The sequence below is a fragment of the Tinamus guttatus genome, unplaced genomic scaffold (genome assembly GCF_059628265.1).
Source record: "Tinamus guttatus ecotype Peru unplaced genomic scaffold, ASM5962826v1 Tinamus_guttatus_pri_ptg000226l, whole genome shotgun sequence".
Lineage (NCBI taxonomy): Eukaryota > Metazoa > Chordata > Aves > Tinamiformes > Tinamidae > Tinamus > Tinamus guttatus.
In genome coordinates this window covers 2,530,197-2,548,914 of record NW_028288760.1, presented here as the reverse complement: position 1 = coordinate 2,548,914, position 18,718 = coordinate 2,530,197, and the positions used below count along the sequence as shown (strand labels likewise).

At 46.1% G+C, this 18,718-nt stretch overlaps 1 protein-coding gene across 2 annotated transcripts in view; it reads right to left on the bottom strand.

The window, feature by feature from the left end:
* COL5A1 (collagen type V alpha 1 chain) overlaps positions 1 to 18,718 on the bottom strand; it is a 131,678-nt gene that overhangs the window by 84,178 nt on the left and 28,782 nt on the right. For both annotated transcript variants that reach the window (XM_088525323.1, XM_088525324.1), the window contains exons 2-4: positions 15,797 to 15,964; positions 9,468 to 9,681; positions 8,687 to 8,849 (exon numbers count right to left, since the gene is read on the bottom strand). In XM_088525323.1, coding sequence (XP_088381449.1) covers positions 8,687 to 8,849; positions 9,468 to 9,681; positions 15,797 to 15,964 — 545 coding nt within the window. The remainder of the gene's footprint in view (positions 1 to 8,686; positions 8,850 to 9,467; positions 9,682 to 15,796; positions 15,965 to 18,718) is intronic.

Here is an 18,718-nt window from a genome sequence, read left to right as displayed (position 1 = left end):
ATGTATTTATTGTGAACATATACATTCAATCCTGCTCAGCTCTGACAGAGCAGTACACCTGCACACTAGGGATGTCTGGAGCGGGCTCGGATTTTCCTTTGGGCTTTGGCAAGCAGCCCAGACTGCCTCAGAAAAATAAAATAAAGCAAGCCTCACCGTGTGCAGGGAACATGTGCTTCATTTGTTCATACCTAAAACACAAGGGAAGGTGGTGAATGCAGTCAGCTAAGAGGTTCCTAGATAGGACAGGTTCTCTATGCTGGGTTTTCGCTCTGTCCTTGCTGCAAAGAAAGGCCCATGTGCACCAAAACCTGGCCTAGAGGCAGGATGGACTTCAAGCAGGGCCCTGCAAGGGCAGGACAGCAACAAGAAGTCCCTAAATTTTACTGCAACTTCACTTAGAGCACCGAGGACACAAGCTCAGCGCCCTGAGCTGCCTGTCTGAATTAATCACTCACTGCTTTGCCACAACCCTTCCCTGCATTTCTCCCTGGAGTTTGGTTTGGATAAGTCTGATTTCCTATAACACATTCCTGCCAAAACGAAGAAAAAAAGTCAGACTCTTTTTTTATCTAAGAGAAGAAAGCAGTCTTACTCCTATCCACAGACTTCTGCTCCACAAATGCACTTTTATGCAAGTGAGCAGCATGTGTGACCTTCCACATTGATCAAGCTTCCCAAATAAGCAGGAAGAGGAAAACATCCACTGCCTGGGTCTGACACCCTAACACTCTTGCTGCTCTCAGTGATTACTTTTACATATTGCACAGGGATGCTGCCAATGACATCCAGCTGGAAGCATCACCCCCAGTAGCACGAGTATTCAGCTTTCCCCTCCTTGTTCAAACTGAGGAAAAAAATCACCTTTTCAAAGCTTCCCAAGCAGGCCCCAGTTTTGTCCCCCCTCCAGTACTTTTCTACCACAGCCCAGGTCCCTTTCAGGGCCTCTTCTGCTCCCGGTGCCCCTCCGGGGGGACACCCCTTTCCAAAACCCTCCGTAAGCCCTGGCGCGATGTCATGGAGAGGAGCAGGTTTCCAGCATTACATCACCCTGTCTGGGCTGAGCGTCTTCACCTCAGAGTTTCCATGGAACAAACCGGAGCTTCTCCCTGGGCTGCTCGTCCTCCCTCCCGTTATTTAAGAGGGAAAAGCAAGCTACAAATGAAGCCATCAGCTCCAGGAGTAACGACCCGGCGCGGAGCAGCATCCATCAAACACAACGAGCCGGCCCATGGCCCTGGCTGCAGCACTGAACGCTCTGCCAGGTGTCAGGAGCAAACACATGGAATTTGCTCCCAGAATCTCGCAATCCCTTTGGAGGCCAGCAGTCCATTTGAAGGATGAGGCCTGCCTTCCAGAGGCTGCTCCGGTTTCCTCACTAGCAGCTTGTACTTGTTATCCCGGGAGCTCCACTCGGCAGCAGGAATTCCCAGGCCAGGAAAGAAACAGACAGTGGGGTCTGTCCACCCCGTCTTTCCAGGATGGCTTTTGCCCTGGAAAGGAGGCCACCATGCGCCATCCCAACAGGATGGTGGTGATGGAACATCTTCCCTGCTCCCTGTCTCTCAGCATCCTTCCAGCTGACCATCACCTCTGCCTTCCAACCCAACCCCAAAAACAGCAAATTGGCATCACTAGCAAGGCAGGAATTCATCAGGCTTTGCTAACAGTCACCAGGACAGACCTTTCAAGAAGAAATTGCTCCGATTTGAACAAATTTTCCATTTACAAGCACCTACCACCTTGTTTCTGCCCTCAAGCAGGGAGCAGTCCCTGCTTGCAAACCCCAGCTCACAGCCAAGTACCTCCTCAGAGCTGTTTGATACCTCCTGCATTGACCATATCCAGTCCAAAACAACTACATATTACAAGCTCATCTGCTTCTCCTTCATGGTACTTCAAGCAAGGTCCTGCACCCACAAATACAAACCCACAGAAAAGCATTAATTTGAAGCTTCTTACCCAAAACAACACCTGAAGGACCAAAACCCTTCCCAGACTCACAGTACACCTGGATCCTACCAAGGTCCATGTGGATCTTGCTGTGAGACTGGGTTTGACTCGAGACAAATAGCAAGAAACAGTGAGACCATAGAGCTTCTTAGGTCTGATGCATAACTTGGCCATATTATAAGATAGATGATGCACTGCATAGCTGTTAAATCTCAGTAAAAGCCTTTTTATGGTCTGTTTGAACAAAAAAAACATATCTTTGTTCACATTATTTGTGGCCGTAGGCTAGAAGACATTCAATACCAGCAAACTGCAGTAATTATCCACACATACCCAGCATGAGGTTTCTTACACAGTTTATGAAAGGGAATTTATCACTGAGAAATAAAGACTAAAGCATTTAATATTTGTTTTTTGTCATCATTAGTAATAATGTCACATCATTGCAGGTAACACTGACCCAGTCACCAAGCCTCCCTGCAGCCCAGCTGCCTAAAGTGACAATAACCAAGTAAATTAACAGGAAACGAAGAGCACGAGCTGAGAAGTGTTCTCAAACATATGATGTTCCTCCCATCCATAGAAAGGGATCCCCTTCGGATCCAAACCAAGTTACCTGGAGCTGTTTGAGCTGTTTTCCAGCCCTGGGGCTGGATATAGCCCTGTCCCTCCTGCTCTGTACAGCATGTGTTGAGACATGCTGATAAAACCAGATGACATCCCTAGGTAAAACAATCCTGGATGTAAGTCCTCACCTACAGAAGCCAAATATCACGTTTGGGTTTTGATAGACTGACTGCATCGCTTGGATTTTTGCACAGAAGTCCCATCATTAATTGCCAAGCCAAGGGCACAACCTTCTGCAACTGCAGACGTTTTCTAGGCAGCATTGCTATTCCCAAAGCACCCAGCCCTGGGATTTGATCCATTTGTCTCGACCGCACCATTTCACTGGAGACGACCCCTTGGAAAAACCAAAAGCCGAAGCAACAATGACAAAACCAGCAACTAAACGGAGAATTATTAGGAGAGCAGGGAAAGCTACAGACATCTCCAGCAAGGAGCCCTCACGCTGGCTCCTAGGGCTCCATTTTCCATCCCCTCGCACCCCGGTGTACACCATGGTGTTAAACACCTCCTCTCCTTGCGCTCCCTGAAAGGCCCTACAGCAGGAGAGGTGAAATCAGATTTGGCAGGGCCAGCAGCACGAGCAGCCAGGGCTGTAAATCAGCTTCTTTCAGCAGTCTGCCCAAGGAGGGAAAAAACCACCCCGGAGCACGTGGCCGCAGCGCATCCCGGCAGGGAAATTCAGGTTAGCACAACTCGGATTAATTAGTAGAAATCGTTTTTGAGGGTTGAGCAAAAACCTAAGGCAAGAGCTGGGCCTGCTTCCTTTCTCCTGCTCTGGACTAGGCCCGGATCTTGCTGAGCACACCTGGCATAGCCCGATGTGCAATAAAACACACATAGGTTGAGGAGATTGGGGAATTTGTTACTGCTCCCATAAATAAGTGCTCCAGGGTGCTCCATGCCTGGGCCCTACTCTGTTATTTGTACAAGAGGCTCCTGCAAACAGGACTCCCCGAGATCTCCCCGGGGAGGAAAACCTGGAGCTAGATGGGAATTGGGGGATTCACAGCAGAGGCCCCCATGGTACATTTGAACTAAAAAAAAAAAAAAAAAAAAAAAACACCTGAATTTTGCAAACACAGCCCAGTGTACTCCTCTACGGCTATCTTCCTGCAAGGTTACATAGACACTATATAATGCATCCCTATAGAACAGACTATAGGAGAGCAGCTTTGCTTGCAGAAGGGAAGCCCCAGACTCTGTCCTCAATGACAAGCACTACAAGGAGTTCCACAGCAGGAATCTTGGTATCATTTGCACACAATTTGGTAAAGCAAGAGCTATCGATCCCCTCTGCTAACCCCAGGAGTTCCTGGAAAAAAAAACACACACAAATATTGAAAACAAGAGCACTCCCCAGGGCTGAAAACACTAAAACCAAGAGCATGGGAAGGAAGGGAGGTTAATTGTGACAATAATGAAATGGAACCTGGCGTTATCAACGTTAAGGATAAGAGCTGTTTACACCTAACAAAAGGACAAGATTACAAGGGAGCTGGCGTTTCGATCCGAGCGCCCCAGCGGCACCGTTACGGCCCAGGTCGCTGGGGTTTCCATCCCGCTTTGTCTTGTGGCACCTTGAAACATTCAGCAGCCCTGAAAGCGCCGCAGGCACCGTGCCCAGCCCTGCTGGCGTCCCCGGCACAACCTGCCCTCCCTCCGCTTCTGCTGCCTTCATCTCACTCCTGGTCTCCCAAAACGCAAAGCGGGAAAGGAATAAGCAGCACCCTCCTTTTTGCATCATCCAGAACACAGCAGTGCTCCCTGCCTCTTCCTCCCATGCCTCTGGCTAGCACAAATGCTTCTGCTCATCAGTTTTATTGCTTTGGCACAACAGCAAATGCAAAGCTCCTAACTTTTGCACCTTGCTTTACAGAATCAGAAGCCCCTTCATGTTACAGCACCGGCTACGGCCAGTGCGACACACAAGGTATTCAGGGGGAACAAAATTGGCTCCCTCCATTTCCAGGAAAGCCAACCGGAACAAGCATCAAGCTAAATGGCAATATTCATATGCACCAGCTTTCCCACTCTTAGGAAAAGCAGCTACATTTTTCTCAAGGCAAATACCAGAGACTAACCCAAAACGACGTATTTCTAGATGCTCCAAACACCACTTACCTTGTGGGACAGCCCCACAAAATTGTAAATAGATGAACCAAAATTAGTCAAATTAAGCACCTATTTTTTATACCAGGGTTTCCTCAGCAATTTCGCCACCATCCACAGAACAATTTTACCCATTAACACTGTAGTTGTGGGCCAGCTGGGGCTGTAGGGCACTTTCTAGGTGCTGTAGCACCAGGAGACTTCAGGAGACAGATCAGGAGAAAAGCAGGAAATACAGGATTTCCTGTAGAAATATCAACAGCATTACACACCTGGGACTTCAGCAAGGTCTGGGCAAGTTTCATTTCATCAGCCCACCTAGCCTACAGAGCAACACTGGGTAGTAAAACAGGGCTGGCCCACATGCTATTGTGGGACCGTATGTCCAAAAACACCTCTGCAAATGGGCTTTTCACCTAATCCAGCCCACAGGGACATTTTGCTGTCACAGATGTTATAACACCACTTTTCATTTATAAAAGATCCTCCAACAGGAGGTTTGGGGGTTTCTTTTTTCATCACCGCTCCTGGGTTGAGAGCCCAGCATCAGCCACCTTGCAAAGGAGCCGTGACTTGGCCTTCACTTCACCCCACACGTGCTAAATCAGAGCAACTTCGGCCCAAAGTGCTCAACTGCTTTTCCAAAGGACAACCACTATGGAAAACAGCAGGTCAGAAACCCAAACCCTCTGCAAGGTGCCACCCATATGGCCCTGGAACATGCAATACATGGGATGGAGCTACATGTTTTAGCTAAACATATCCAAGCTTTGCCAAGCAAGGGGGCAATATTCCAGCCCCATTCCCATCTGAGGACCAGGAGCAAGCCCTGGGGTGATTGCTGCCATCCACTGAGGCCAGCAATCAGATTTATGTATCTTCCAAGAACAACCTTGCTTGAAGGCTACCGAGTACAGAGATGACCCACAGCCGTGGTTGACAGGTAAAGCTTCCAGCAGAAGGTCCACTGCCTTTTAAGACATATTAGAAAAGATCACACAGCAAAAAGAAACAGTTAATCTCTCTAAAAAAAAAAGGCAAGATGCATTCACATGTCTTTGACTTCCTCCCAGTGTTGCTAAATCCATAGGAACTCTGCTTACTACAGCCTGGACAAAGAGAATGTGTTTATCTTGCACCAGGGGCTACTTCTTTTCTTTTGCTCTCTGCAAATGGCTCTTTTCTGTCTCACAACATCATCCCCTCATTCCCAGCACGAAGCCAGGCGCCACTTCCCAAACCCAGCGCGAGAGCCTGTCCTGACGCTTTTTCACATTTGTAAACTCCTGTTTTCAACAGCTCAGCACAAAACTTAACTTGTATAACCTGGGCTCCTGCTTGGCCCTTTTTCAAACCAACTCGGCATTCCCAGAGCCACACAGAGATCCACGGAGCCTCCAAACTAATTGAATTTTAATGAAGGGAAGTCGTTTTTCCACTGGAAGAATGTCGTTCTACAGAAATGTTTTGAAACTTCTCTAACCTTCCCTGCCAGAGTCTTTCTGCAATGGAGTATGAGCAAGGAAGTCACCCCCTGCACACTCAACTGTTGCTTTGCTTGGGACCCAGCTAGACCTAAAGTTTAAATAACTTGAACTTTCAAAACAAGAAAGTTTCAGGTTTTATTTGGTTTCAGTCCTGACAGGTTCAGAGAAGCACAATGTGAATCCCCATAACTTAGAGCTCTTACTGATCTGTGCTGAAACAAGACTAGGCCTCCAAGGCCTTCCACCTCACTCTAGGTTAACTTGGTTATTTTAGATCCTAGCAACAGGCACAGACATAACAGCCAGACAACTCCATGGCTACACAAAACCCTGGGGAACATCTCAGCCTATGGAGGAGTTCAAGACAGCAGCAGCTTCATCTCGTTGTGGCTGCAATTCAAAATCCAGAAGTTAGCAGCTTTCTAGGAACACATACCACCCTGGATTAGTTCCATGCCTTTCCCATTTTTGTGGGCTCAGATTTTTTCCCAAGTTTCTGCTTAGGCTTGCAGACTGGAGAGAAAAGGAAGAAGGACCCAAAAGAAATTAGGTTGCTGAGATAGGAATTAGGAGATGAGGTTATAGCTGCCTTCAGGAAGCTTGTTGCATTCAGTTTAGAGCTTGGGCACGTGGACAGGCTGAAAACAGTTTGGTGGACAAGACAGAAGAGGAAAGGACAAAGGTCAGAACTGGAGAGGCTGTTTAACACATGTACTAATACTGTACAACACATGAGGGAAACACAAACTGCCCCTTATGCCAAGTCTCTCTGGAGAGATCTGCAACGAGCTGGTAGTCGTCGTGTGCTTGGAGCTGACCGCAAAGGGCTCCAGGGAAGAGGAGCTACAGCCGTTTCACACCATCTCCCAAGAGCCACATTTCACAAGTCCTGTCAACTCGTATGCCAAGATGATCATGTTCAGCAGGGGAACTGGTGTCCAACCTCCTGGGAAGGCTCAAGAGGAGAGCTGGGATCAGGCTGCCATCCCTAAATGCACATGTTGCCCTGTCTGGAAGAGGGTCTGTTAGTCCTCACCCTTAAAAGCCTGCAAAGGAAGATCTCAAGCTTTAGGGGCAGTTATGGAAACTGCATTACTGCAGGGACTGCACCTACATCAGCACAGCCCCGTGCACGCTGCAGCCTCCAGCAAGGCAGGTATCATCACAGCCTCATCAGCAACAGGTCAAGCCTCCAAACTGCAGCTTCCTTATCCGATTTGGATGCAATACTGACTTTTTAGAGCATCTACTAGATCTCTGGGTTCAGTGGCCTCCCAGAAAAGCTGACCGCTTTACCTAACAGCTCTACTTACACTATCACACCCAGTGCAATTGCAGAAATTCTTGACAGATTGTCCAATCCAGTGCCCCTTAAACCCAGCTTTTACTTTCCCTTCTAATTTAAAAACTTTCCAGGGACTGTCTATTAGCTTAATGCAGTTTACAGATCCCGCTCTAACTCCCTAACTAGGATTTTGGCAGCAACGTTCAGTCCAGGCATTCTTGCTCTGCTTACAGCTGAGCAGCTCCCAGATGTTGGCAATGTCAAATAGACTGGAACTTTCCTTCCGAGTGACAGATAGTGCAAAGCAGATGAGAGCTGGCTTCACTGTGACTAATTATTCCCCACTGTCATAAGATGCTCCCCATTCCTTTGCTGTATTTGTCAGCTAAACCCACAAGCAGCAAACACCTCTTCCTTCCAAGTAAACACAACATATAAGGAGATAAAGAAGTCAATAAGTCTTAGTTTACACTCCTCTGCACTGGCTCTGATTTCAGCTCTTCTAGCTTTCAACATCAGGGTCAGTATTTTTGCACAAAAGCCTCAGAAATGCAGCAGATCACCAAAGCTGAGACTGCTAGTTAAATTCATACATCAAATGAGCCACTAAACTACAGGAGGAACTGCTGCTCTATTCCTTCCTCCTCTATAATCTTGCATCTCTGCTCACAGAAACACTCTGCCCATCAAGATTTGGGGCTGCTTTTAAAGAGGAGACTGCTGTTACACCAAAATGCAGGAAACCAATAATCCATGTCCAGCACATGTGGAAAGAACAAATTCTTAGTCCTCAGTAAACTGCGATTTGCAAGGGAGCTGCTTTCCCTCAGTCTGTTAACTGCCCCTGAAATACAACTTAAATCACAGTGCAGGGATGAATGAGATCCTGCTGCATCCAAGGGTGGAGCCCTTCCCACACTGAACAAGCCAAGAGACTGAAAACTACAGACATACAAAGTCCTGGCACAGCAGCTCGTCTAGAACAACAAGGGCATGAAACCAAAGAGAACCAGGAGAGCTCATTGCAGCAGATGCTCTGGCTCACTCTTTTGATGGCTATTACAGAAAGCCTTTACCTAGTCCAAACAAATTCTGACAACAGTCTTACAATTTTACTACACAAACACACAGGAAGCATCTCAAAAACAAGCTAACAACTTAGCAAAGCAGAAGCCAGCTCTTCTCTGTGGAACCTCTCCAGCTCCTTATTGCCATGACTTACCTCGAAGACTTCCTCATCCAGTATCCTTGTTCCAAATACAATGATGCCATTGACGTCAATGATGGGGTGGTCACTTCGGTCCAAGAATTTGGTTATCTTCTTTTTACAGTCCAAAATTAAGGTGATGTTTTTCTTCTGCACACTGATGGCTATTCTGTGCCACCTAGAAGAACATAGTCCCACAGAGGAGTTAAACAGAGCTTTAGGCATTGGAGAACAAGCCAGCTTTATAACAACGACTCATGAAATAACGTTCCTGCAAAACTTGACACCAGTTATCATGGGCAAAAGGATGAAAGTCATCCCTGGGCAGACCCTAAATGTGCTATTGGAAATGGAAATTACTAGCTGTGTTGCCAAAGGATATCACTTGTTCCTCCAGAACAGGTAGGGGAGTATGCTCTGGTTTTAAAAAGAGGTCCATGAAAGCTCTCAAGATTACCCCCTAACTACCCCTCTCTTTCATTCTCCTTTTGTTTGGCAAAGTATTTAAATTGACATGGTACAGTACACTAACTTATCTATGAATTTTTGTAACAAAATTCAGCTCTGCTATCTCCCATAAATTTCAAATAACCTGAACTGATTCTTCAGATTCACTTTACCATATCTGCAGTATTATCTGGCAAAGCAAAAAACTCAAGAATGGAAGGCTTGGCAGTCATGAAGAGTGTGTACATACATTAATACATAATTTCTATTTTGCACACGATATTCAACATATGCTGGTATCGATATAAACAGTGTATTTTTTCCCTTTTGTGCATAAAGTTTCACTTACTTGCCATCTGCTAGGTTAATGCCTCTAAAGAGAGGATAGTCTTCTGGGCCTGGCTTTCCTGTATGGTCTTCATACAGGAATACAGGAGATCTACCCATCTCCACACCAATTTGCTGGATCCCTTGCTCATTGTAAATTGAGATCAAGAAGGACTGACCTCCTTTCTTTGCTTTTACAGTGGTTAAAATGGAGAAGTCCTCTGGGAATGGGGAAGCTGGAGTGAAGAAGCAAAGAGGTTAGCCAGGTCATTTCAAAAACGCTTGTTTAATAAACAGTCCTGTTGTCTAATTGCCCATGGGGAGACCACTAGCAACTATTTGCCCCTACAGTTATTTGCACATCAGCAACCCCAAGTTGGAATTGAGCAGCATTTCAGTTACCATCTGAAGACCTGGTTTTCTCCCCCCACAACCTACTGTGATATGAGGCTGTGATGTGATCAGCCCAAAGCACATTGCACTAGCGAAGCCAATGGAAGGTAGCATGTCCCAAAGGCTACCTGTTCTAACAGCATCTTAAATAATCATCAGAAAGTGTTTTTGTTTTTTGTTGTTGTTTTTTCTCTCCAGCTTGTTGCAGTCCATTACAGAGACAACAGCCCTTTGCATCCAAGCTGAAAGACAGCAAGAGGGCAACTGTTTTGGGATGGAAGGGCTGCGGTCAAGGAGCAGAGGTCCTGAAAAAAGTGGATTTCTCTCTATTTCTTGAACCAAACACCCTTTCCTTAGTGCATCCTGGCACTATTTAGAGAAAGTTTTGGCTGTCTTCTATTTCATGCATCATAAGGTCTCCAAATTGACTTAAAATGTCAGAGGAAGAGAAGAAATTAAGCATCTTGTGCTAGTTCAGCCTGCACAATATTGAAGGGGTTTAAGGGAATGGGGAGATGCATTAGGTTTTGTCTGTTTTACACCAGAACAGAACATTCTGTGGCTGTCTCATTGGGCTGGTTCAAAAAAATTGAAAGCAGAAATTAATCTGGCAATCGGTAGGAGACATGAGTTTGCCTGCATATTTAAAAGCAGCTAGGAAAGTCTCTCCTAGTCATTAAGGAGGCATTGGGGGTTGTCTGCTCTTTCAAAGGAAGCAACCTTAAAGAAGCCCAGGTGATTCCCATGGGTTTTCTTGAAGGATTAAAGCAGCATTGAGTGCACCCAGTTAGTATGAGCCAGTGCTGGCCCCAAGGGAAGGGTCTATTCCCTGCAAATCCTGATCAACCCACCTGAAGTTTCAAGTCAACATGAACCAAGTTGCCCATACTCTGCATGGGAGCTCCTCATTTTGGATTTTCTATGCTATTCTAGCAAAAACACAGATTGGACAGATGGGCCCCACTGAAAAGTCTGCACAAATAGCCCCAAAACAGGAGGTCTTCAAAAACACTGAAGTGTTAGCAGAGGAGCTTGATGAAGTTTTGGAGATGAGACCTACACAGTGTAACCTCTCCACATGCTGCATTTCAGCTGCAGGACTTGCAGGGTGTCTTTCCTTTAAAGGTTCAGGCTCTCAAAACACAAGTTGCATTGTAGCACTGGGTATCTGGGTGGGAAATCTTAAACCTCGGCACGGCAAAGTGGGGCAGCGCCGTCCTGGGCAGCGCGATGGGACTCTACGTGTGTGGCAGCCGGCAACACAATGGATCCTTCTTAAACTGCACATTTGTAGCCGTATAAACCACAAAAATGTCAAGCTCTGCGCCCAGAAGCTTCAAATAGATTTCCTGCTCCCCTTTAGGCTTTTTGTAGATGGTATCCTGGGGCTGCCTAAGGGGTTTTGACCCAGGGAGGGGATGGAGAACATGAGCAGGGAATTCTTCTGACCACAGCAAAGCTCAGAAGTTCAAAAGCAAGAGGCCACAAAAATCACCCTCTCCGCTCCTGTCTGGGAGTTTGCTGCAGCTCTTATTAACCACTGCCCCTATTTTGAATGCATTTGGCTGCTTTAATTGAAAGCCATGTCAGAAAGGGCATGTTGACAAACAGATATCAGTAACACTGCCCCACATAGGGGAAAACACTGGGGCACTGCAAGACACGTGAGGAGAGCTAGAAGCACATGGCATTTACCCCAACTTAACATTCCCTCCTTAGACAGCACTAAGATAGAAAGCATTTAGCATTATTTTGAATGGAGGATGCAGACAGTCATTAAATGACCGAATTATAGGCCTGGACACAGACCCAGATATTTGGCAAAGGAAGACATGATTATTGTGCGTCCCTATAAGATGATCTGAGCTTTATCTCCCTCCTGCCATACACAAACTCTCCCGTAGCTCTGAATCAAGACCATACGCCTTCCTGGTCCCAATTACAGGCTACGGTTTTTGGGCCTTTTATGTAAAATAGTTCATGTCCAAAATTTCATTATGAATCCACAATACAGTACCTTTCAACTTGGACAAGCTGCCAACTCATTAAAAGTCTGCTTTTAATTTTTTTTTTCATTATTATTAAAATGTCTCCATGGTGATGCGAGTTTCTCAACCCAAATAACCATAATGGATGAATTATAGCTGACATTACTCTGTTATTGCTCTGCTATCCTGGCAAAATAACAATGCCTTCACTGTCACAGCCAGAAATGGCCCAGGCTATTGAATGATGTATGAAAACCCATCCGCATAGGCAGCAATAATAATAAATACTTCACAATAAATATATAAAGGACATAGAAAACAGCCCAAATTCCTGTAAAGGTAGAGACATGCAGTGACAACAGGTTTGGGATAATGCTCTTATGGTCAATCCCAGTTTTCCAAATGAGCTCACGCTGAAAGATGCTGCACAGCCACCTCTCCAGCAAGGGGACCTGCTCCAATGTGGCTCAGTGCAGCTTCACCCCATTGCCCAGGCCCTACAAACTCCACAAACCACATGAATTCCTTGCCCTTTCCGTGTGCTCCACACTTAGCGCTCCGGCAGGAAGAAATCCATATCCTGCCGTCAGCTTGACTGCTGGAAGGGGACAGAGACCCTGGGAATGTCCATCCAGACCCTGGACCTCAGCCTGCCTTCCCCTTCCATGCTTTCACTGCTCTGCCATCAGGAACACCAGGATGGTGATGGAGAGAGTCCCCCCTCCACACACACCACAATTCCATCATCAGTTATTAGCAACAACCCAGCTCCGACCAGGGAATTCGGTGCTTCTTTAAGCACTGTGACCAGAACTCGAGGGCTCCAGGACAATCCTTGTCTTGGGAACAAGCCACTCCTGCTGCTCACCTTGCAGGTTCCATCAGATCAGACCTGCTGCTGACCTAGGAAAGCTGCAGCCTCTTAAAGGCAAAAAATCAAAATGAATCCTCTGATAATGTACTGAGCTGATCCAGCTTCTGGTAGTGCAAGACTGTCACTTCCACACTTTTCAAAGGAGAACAGTTATCCAAAGGTCTCAGTTTTGGCCTTTTTTTCATCCGAGAACTTTCAGTTTTAGAATGGCTCCTTTTCTTCCGAGATGACTGTTCAAGCTATAATAATGACTTTTTAGCTCTTTAAATATATATGCAGACACCCACATGGAGCACAGAATATGAAGTCTGCTAAAAGAATGTAAATGACACTTTGCTGGCTGCCACGGAAGACTTTGCCTTCCTTGTCTCTGCTGGAAGAGGGCAGCTTTGGTGGGAAGCAAAACTTGTTTAGGCCGCAAAGACAGAGCATCTCAGCAGATCTTCTCACTTTTGAGGGCTTCAAAAGCAGACAGGCTTTTCTACACATGTGTGTGTGTGTATATATATATATATACACATATATACATATATATATATACATATATACATACATATATATACATATATATATACACACACACACAGACACATCTGTCGTGCTTTGTTGGCTGTGGCTACAGAAGCAGAAGGCAAAGCCCATAAAATTACCATCTTAGAAAAACACCAACTTGTAATTAGCACAAAAATATTATGTGTAGTGGACAGTTGTCTAGGGTGCTCTGTAGCAGAGAAGGTTTTACTACAACTCACCCATAGGTTACTGAAATCTCTAAAACCACATTTCCCCAGGTACAGTGCACTACAATTACTTTATCATCTTTATCTGCACTCATTCATTTGGTGGTATGAGCTGAAGTCCCATCTAGTTATGGAGATATATTGAGACACCATCTGTGCATCTGATTGAAAGCCCTGGGTTTCTTCATTCAGATCTTTGCTTCTTATTTCCTTAGCAAAACTAGGACTAACGACTTTGGAAGTCTTGGCAGGGGGAGATTTCAGTGACCATGTGATTATCCAGACTATGGGATGATTTAAAAGTTGCCTGATGACACCAAGGAAACACCATGCAGATCAACACCCAAAAAAAAATTCAGTGCAAAATACGAACTCAAAGAGGATCCATGAATAGTAAGGTGTGACAAAACCAAGATATCTACCGCAATATCAAATTCCTGGGACCAAGATCAAATTCTGCATGCTGTGTCATGCTAACCTTTACCAGAAATAGCATCGGTTTCTTCACTGCATTCACACTAAACAGATGGAAAACTTCATCCATTACTTTTCTATCTTGTGGTCTTGGTTGTTTTGTTTCCTGGTGTCCACAACAAAAGCAATTAGGCAAGATTCCATGACCATTAACATGACCATTGGAAAGCGCTTTCCCAAATCGGTTTGGGTCTGTATTCCAAACAGGATACGTTTCTTCAAGCGTATCTGGGAGAAAACTGAGTATTCCCAGTATCCACTGGTGCAATCCACAGGGAGGTGCAGGCAAAACCAGAAAAGGAAAAGGTGCAGTTGGGCATGTGATGGCTATCATCCCAAATCCTGGATTAGGATTCCTGGGCAGGAATCCTAATGAAGATGTGGATAAAGGGTCTGCTCTGCACTTCAGATTCTGAAGCAGGCTTTAGACAAAACAAAAGCCAAGCTAAGGGCTGACTGTACCATGGAGCACTTCCAGCTTCCAGCAAGGCATGTCACACCCGTCCCTGCCGCAGCCACTGTCTTCTTACTGTCTGTCTCCAGTTACTACACAAGTCGAGCAGGAAGGACAGCTATAGGTTATGCTTATGTTCCCCAGGGATTAAATAATTCACCTGCTTACTGTCACAATAAGATAATAAGTCTTAAAATAACCTTAATAGCAGTCCTCAGTAAAGGAAATACAGGACTAGAGGATGGAAGTGCATCCACAGTAGACTCCGAATCCTCATTTAGGCTGCTGACAGACTGGGTCTGATAGATACTGCACGTTAATTGGAAGTACTGGTAGCAGCATGTCACATTACCTGTGATTTAGCTAATGGATTCTGTATGATTGAATTCCTTCCCAACACCAGAGCAGTGTGTGCATGCAGCCCAAGTCATCTGCTGCTTTACAGCTCAGTTCTTCAGTGCCCTTCTGCCTGCTGCTAGAAGGGCTTTTTGTTCACTGCAAGGAGCTTGTTGCCATCTATCCTGCCTGTCCCTGGAAGGCATGAGGACCCTCTCATGCAGGCAGGTCAGATTCATTTCTGACTCTCACAGACTTGCAGAATGCAGACACAGAACTTCCTACAAACCCAGAACTTCTACAATATCTACTCCCGGTATCCCTAAGCTTCCTCCTATGTAAAGGAGGGATCCATCACCCCTCATCTCTGTAAGGAAGTTTTCAAAGGTGACTATTTGTCCTAGTCTGTGAAGCCCTCAGACAGTGAATAATTCAGCCCATATGTCTTTTTTTAAAGGCACATTTTGCTCTAGAGCAACAGTTATTCTTTGGCTTGAAAGATCAGAAGTCCCCAACATATTCTCAGTGAGAAATAAAATGGTCAGTGGCCCACGTATTCTTTAAGGGCTTTGTGAACTTCCTGCATCCTCGTGTCCAACAAACCTCTGAATTCCATGACATGTATTTTCAAACAACTTTTCTTAGGACATCTGCTCTTGTGGGGCAGTCTTATTTTTATATGGTGATTATTTGTACTATGAGACACACCACAACCACAGAATAAAACCCTACTGTGCTTGGCACTCTACACATGCAGAGCAAAACACAGTCCACGTTCCTTTGCATCTTCCAATTCTCTCTTCCCAGCTGGATTTCACTGTGCGATAATGGGATAGTGAAAACTTTCTAATATAGGAGAACAGATGTAGGCAGGGGCTACATCTTCCATAGTGAAACCAGTCACTGTGTTCAAATGCAATAATGGAAAAGCAGTTATTGCAGTGCTGCTTGATGGCTCAAAGTCTGCATCCCCCAAACAGTGAAACTGCCCCTTTGCCAAGAGAACAGCACATGCCCAGTGTGTGGCTGGAGAATCCAAGAAAAGGAGCAGGTATTTCCACATGCTAACCAAATAAAATGGTGTAGACTCACCAGGATACAGCTGCTTTGTTGGTGCACTAAGCTGAGCATCTTTTGTTACTCGATAAGCAACATCTGCTTCTTTTGAAGATCTTCTGCTTGTGCAAAACCCTGTTGTTTTTTTTATACCATCAGGTAAATTATGAAAATCTAATACCTTCAAGAGATCTGCAGGCTCAGCTGTAAACAGAGAAGGAGAAAACAAGAATTAGCAGGCAACAGTATTGGCATTTGCTAAGAGCCAAATCATTGGCCCATATCACACAAATCATTCATCACAATTTGAAAAGTAACAGATGAAATGTTTCCAATACATCTGCAAATACAGTATTAATAACCAGCATCAAGGCTAGACCACTGTATTGCTGGTTAAAGACACTAATTCAATACAGAGAGGAGCCGTTTATCAGCTGTCTGCACTAGGAGGGAAGGAAGGATATACTGTCTTATTAGTCCTAGTAGTTATATATTTTCTGGATGTCTTCACCCAGTCCCCATCACTCAAGCACATCCTAAAGATTAAGCATTAGAGAAGAAATTCATGATCTCAGAGAAAGGCTTTAAATCAAGAAATTATTGTCATACCAGTGCAAATATTTTTTTTCCATAAATTCATTGATCCTAAAATTGTTTTGAGGCAAATGCCTGGGTAAGTTCCCTAGAGGATTCCACACTGGAGGAGAACTGCCCATGCAGTCACAGCAGCTGGGACAACCCCGTGCCACAGGGTAGGAGCGAGTTATGGCAGAGCAGGGCAAGGCCCCAAGGCCCTGCTCCCCTGGGGACACTGCGAGGATTTGCTGCACATCCCACATCCAGGCAGGGATGCGGCCCAACCCCACGGCACTCACCCGCGCATCTCCCAACCCCAGCTCTGTCCCGTTGATAACTCGCCCCCTTCACCAGCTATTTGCCCTTGTGGCCAAGAAGGCCAATGGGATCCTCAGGTGCAGTAAAAGCAGCGTCTCCAGCAGGTCGAGGGAGGGGATCCTGCCCCTCTACTCAGCCCTGGTGAGGCCACATCTGGAGTATTGTGTCCAGTTCTGGGCTCCACAGGACAAGAGGGATGTGGAGCTGCTGGAGAGAGTCCAGCGCAGGGCCACAAGGATGATCAGGGGCCTAGAACATCTGCCCTATGAGGAGAGGCTGAGTGAGCTGGGCCTGTTCAGCTGGAGAAGAGAAGGCTGAGAGGGGACCTGAGCAGTGTCTACAAGTACCTCAAGGGAGGCAGTGAGGAGGATGGGCTGGCCTCTTTTCACTGGTGGCCACTAAGAGAACTAGAGGTAATGGCCACAAACTGAAGCACCAAAAGTTCCACAGGAACTTAAAGAAAAAATTTTTAACAGTGAGGGTGCCAGAGCCCTGGAACAGGCTGCCCGGAGAGGTTGTGGAGTCTCCTTCTCTGGAGATCTTCAAACCCGCTTGGACACAGTCCTGTGCCACATGCTCTAGGTGACCCTGCGTGTGCAGGGGGTTGGACTAGAGGACCTCTAGAGGTCCCTTCCAGCCTTAAGGATTCCATGATTCTATGGTTTCCCCTCCAACATGCCAGGGTTTCTGCACAAGCCATTGTGCCCGCAACGTTCAGCTGGGGTTACCCACACAGCGCATGGGCATCGTGGAAGAGCCCAGTAACACCCTGGCTTGGGCAGAACCTTGGTTCTGGTTTTGCCACCTACTGCAGCTGCCACCTGGGCCAAGAGCTTTGGGTTTGGGCATCCAGAGGCCCTCAGAACAAACTGCAGAGCATCCTGACTAAGGAAGCAAAGGGAAAGGCTCCTTTCCTCAGCAGCCCTTCCCAACCACATCCCATTAGGCCTACACACCAATTAACCCTTCAGGGAGCAAAAGCCTTTTAAGGCTCTAATGGAAGAACATTTGTGCCCAGTGCTCCTGTGCTAGCTGGTTCAGGGATTGCTCACCTCCAGATATTTAAACATCTAGGAAAGCAAATATGCAATGTGCACATCTCATCAGCTTCCTAATCTGGCCTTGCTCATGTCAGGATAGACGGTGCCTCCAAAAGAGTAACCAGATCTGACTTCAAGCATTTAAAATAAACTCTGAATTTTGACCTGATACTTGGAGCTACTGTCAAAAATGATGAACCATCCGACTCAGTGAGAGCCTGGCAAGGCCCAGAGCAAACGTCTGCACGACAGCTCCATTTAGCCTTGTCTGGACAGTATATCACAGCTGCCCTCTTTCGCCACCTAATCCATTATTTTCCCTGAAGAATGATGTTACTCAGACCCTCAAGGAGAGCTGCATATTCAGTAGTCCAACATTTGTCATGAGACCAAACAAGGCTCCGGGGCTGGCTGGCCTTCAGCTTCTCCCCATGTTCCCAAGCTGTCTTGCCAAGGGTGCAACCAGGTTTTCAACTCATAGGAAAACAAACAGCCCATCTACACAAGGTGTATCATCAGGGAATCACAGAACGATCGAGGTGGAAGGGACCTCTAGAGATCATCTAGCCCAACGTGAGATCTCCTTCATGGCCAAAAAGCACCAATCTCCAAAAGGCAAGAAAATATAGGAAAAAATGCAAAAAAATAAGCAACTTCCTACTGGGATCATGCACATTAGAAGAAACACCAGAAAGGAAGGAGGGGAGGGGATTTGCAAGAGGGGGTCCCCAGGACACATGCCACACACGAGGGGCAGTGACACGGGGAAGGGCTACAGAATGTCCAATAGCACTGGAACCCAAACACGCCAGTGCTGACAGCAACACGTACAGATCTGAAATACAACAGGCTGTGCTTACCGAGACCTAATACTTGCATGGAAAAATCATGTATACTGTTAAACAGAATGAGAAGTTTCCAGGCCAGAGAATTTGGGCCCTTAATGAGAGATTACAAACACATGGCAAATGCAAGTCAAGAGTGCAGATCAGGCTCTCTGAGCTGGTTTGTCCAAGCAGCTGTG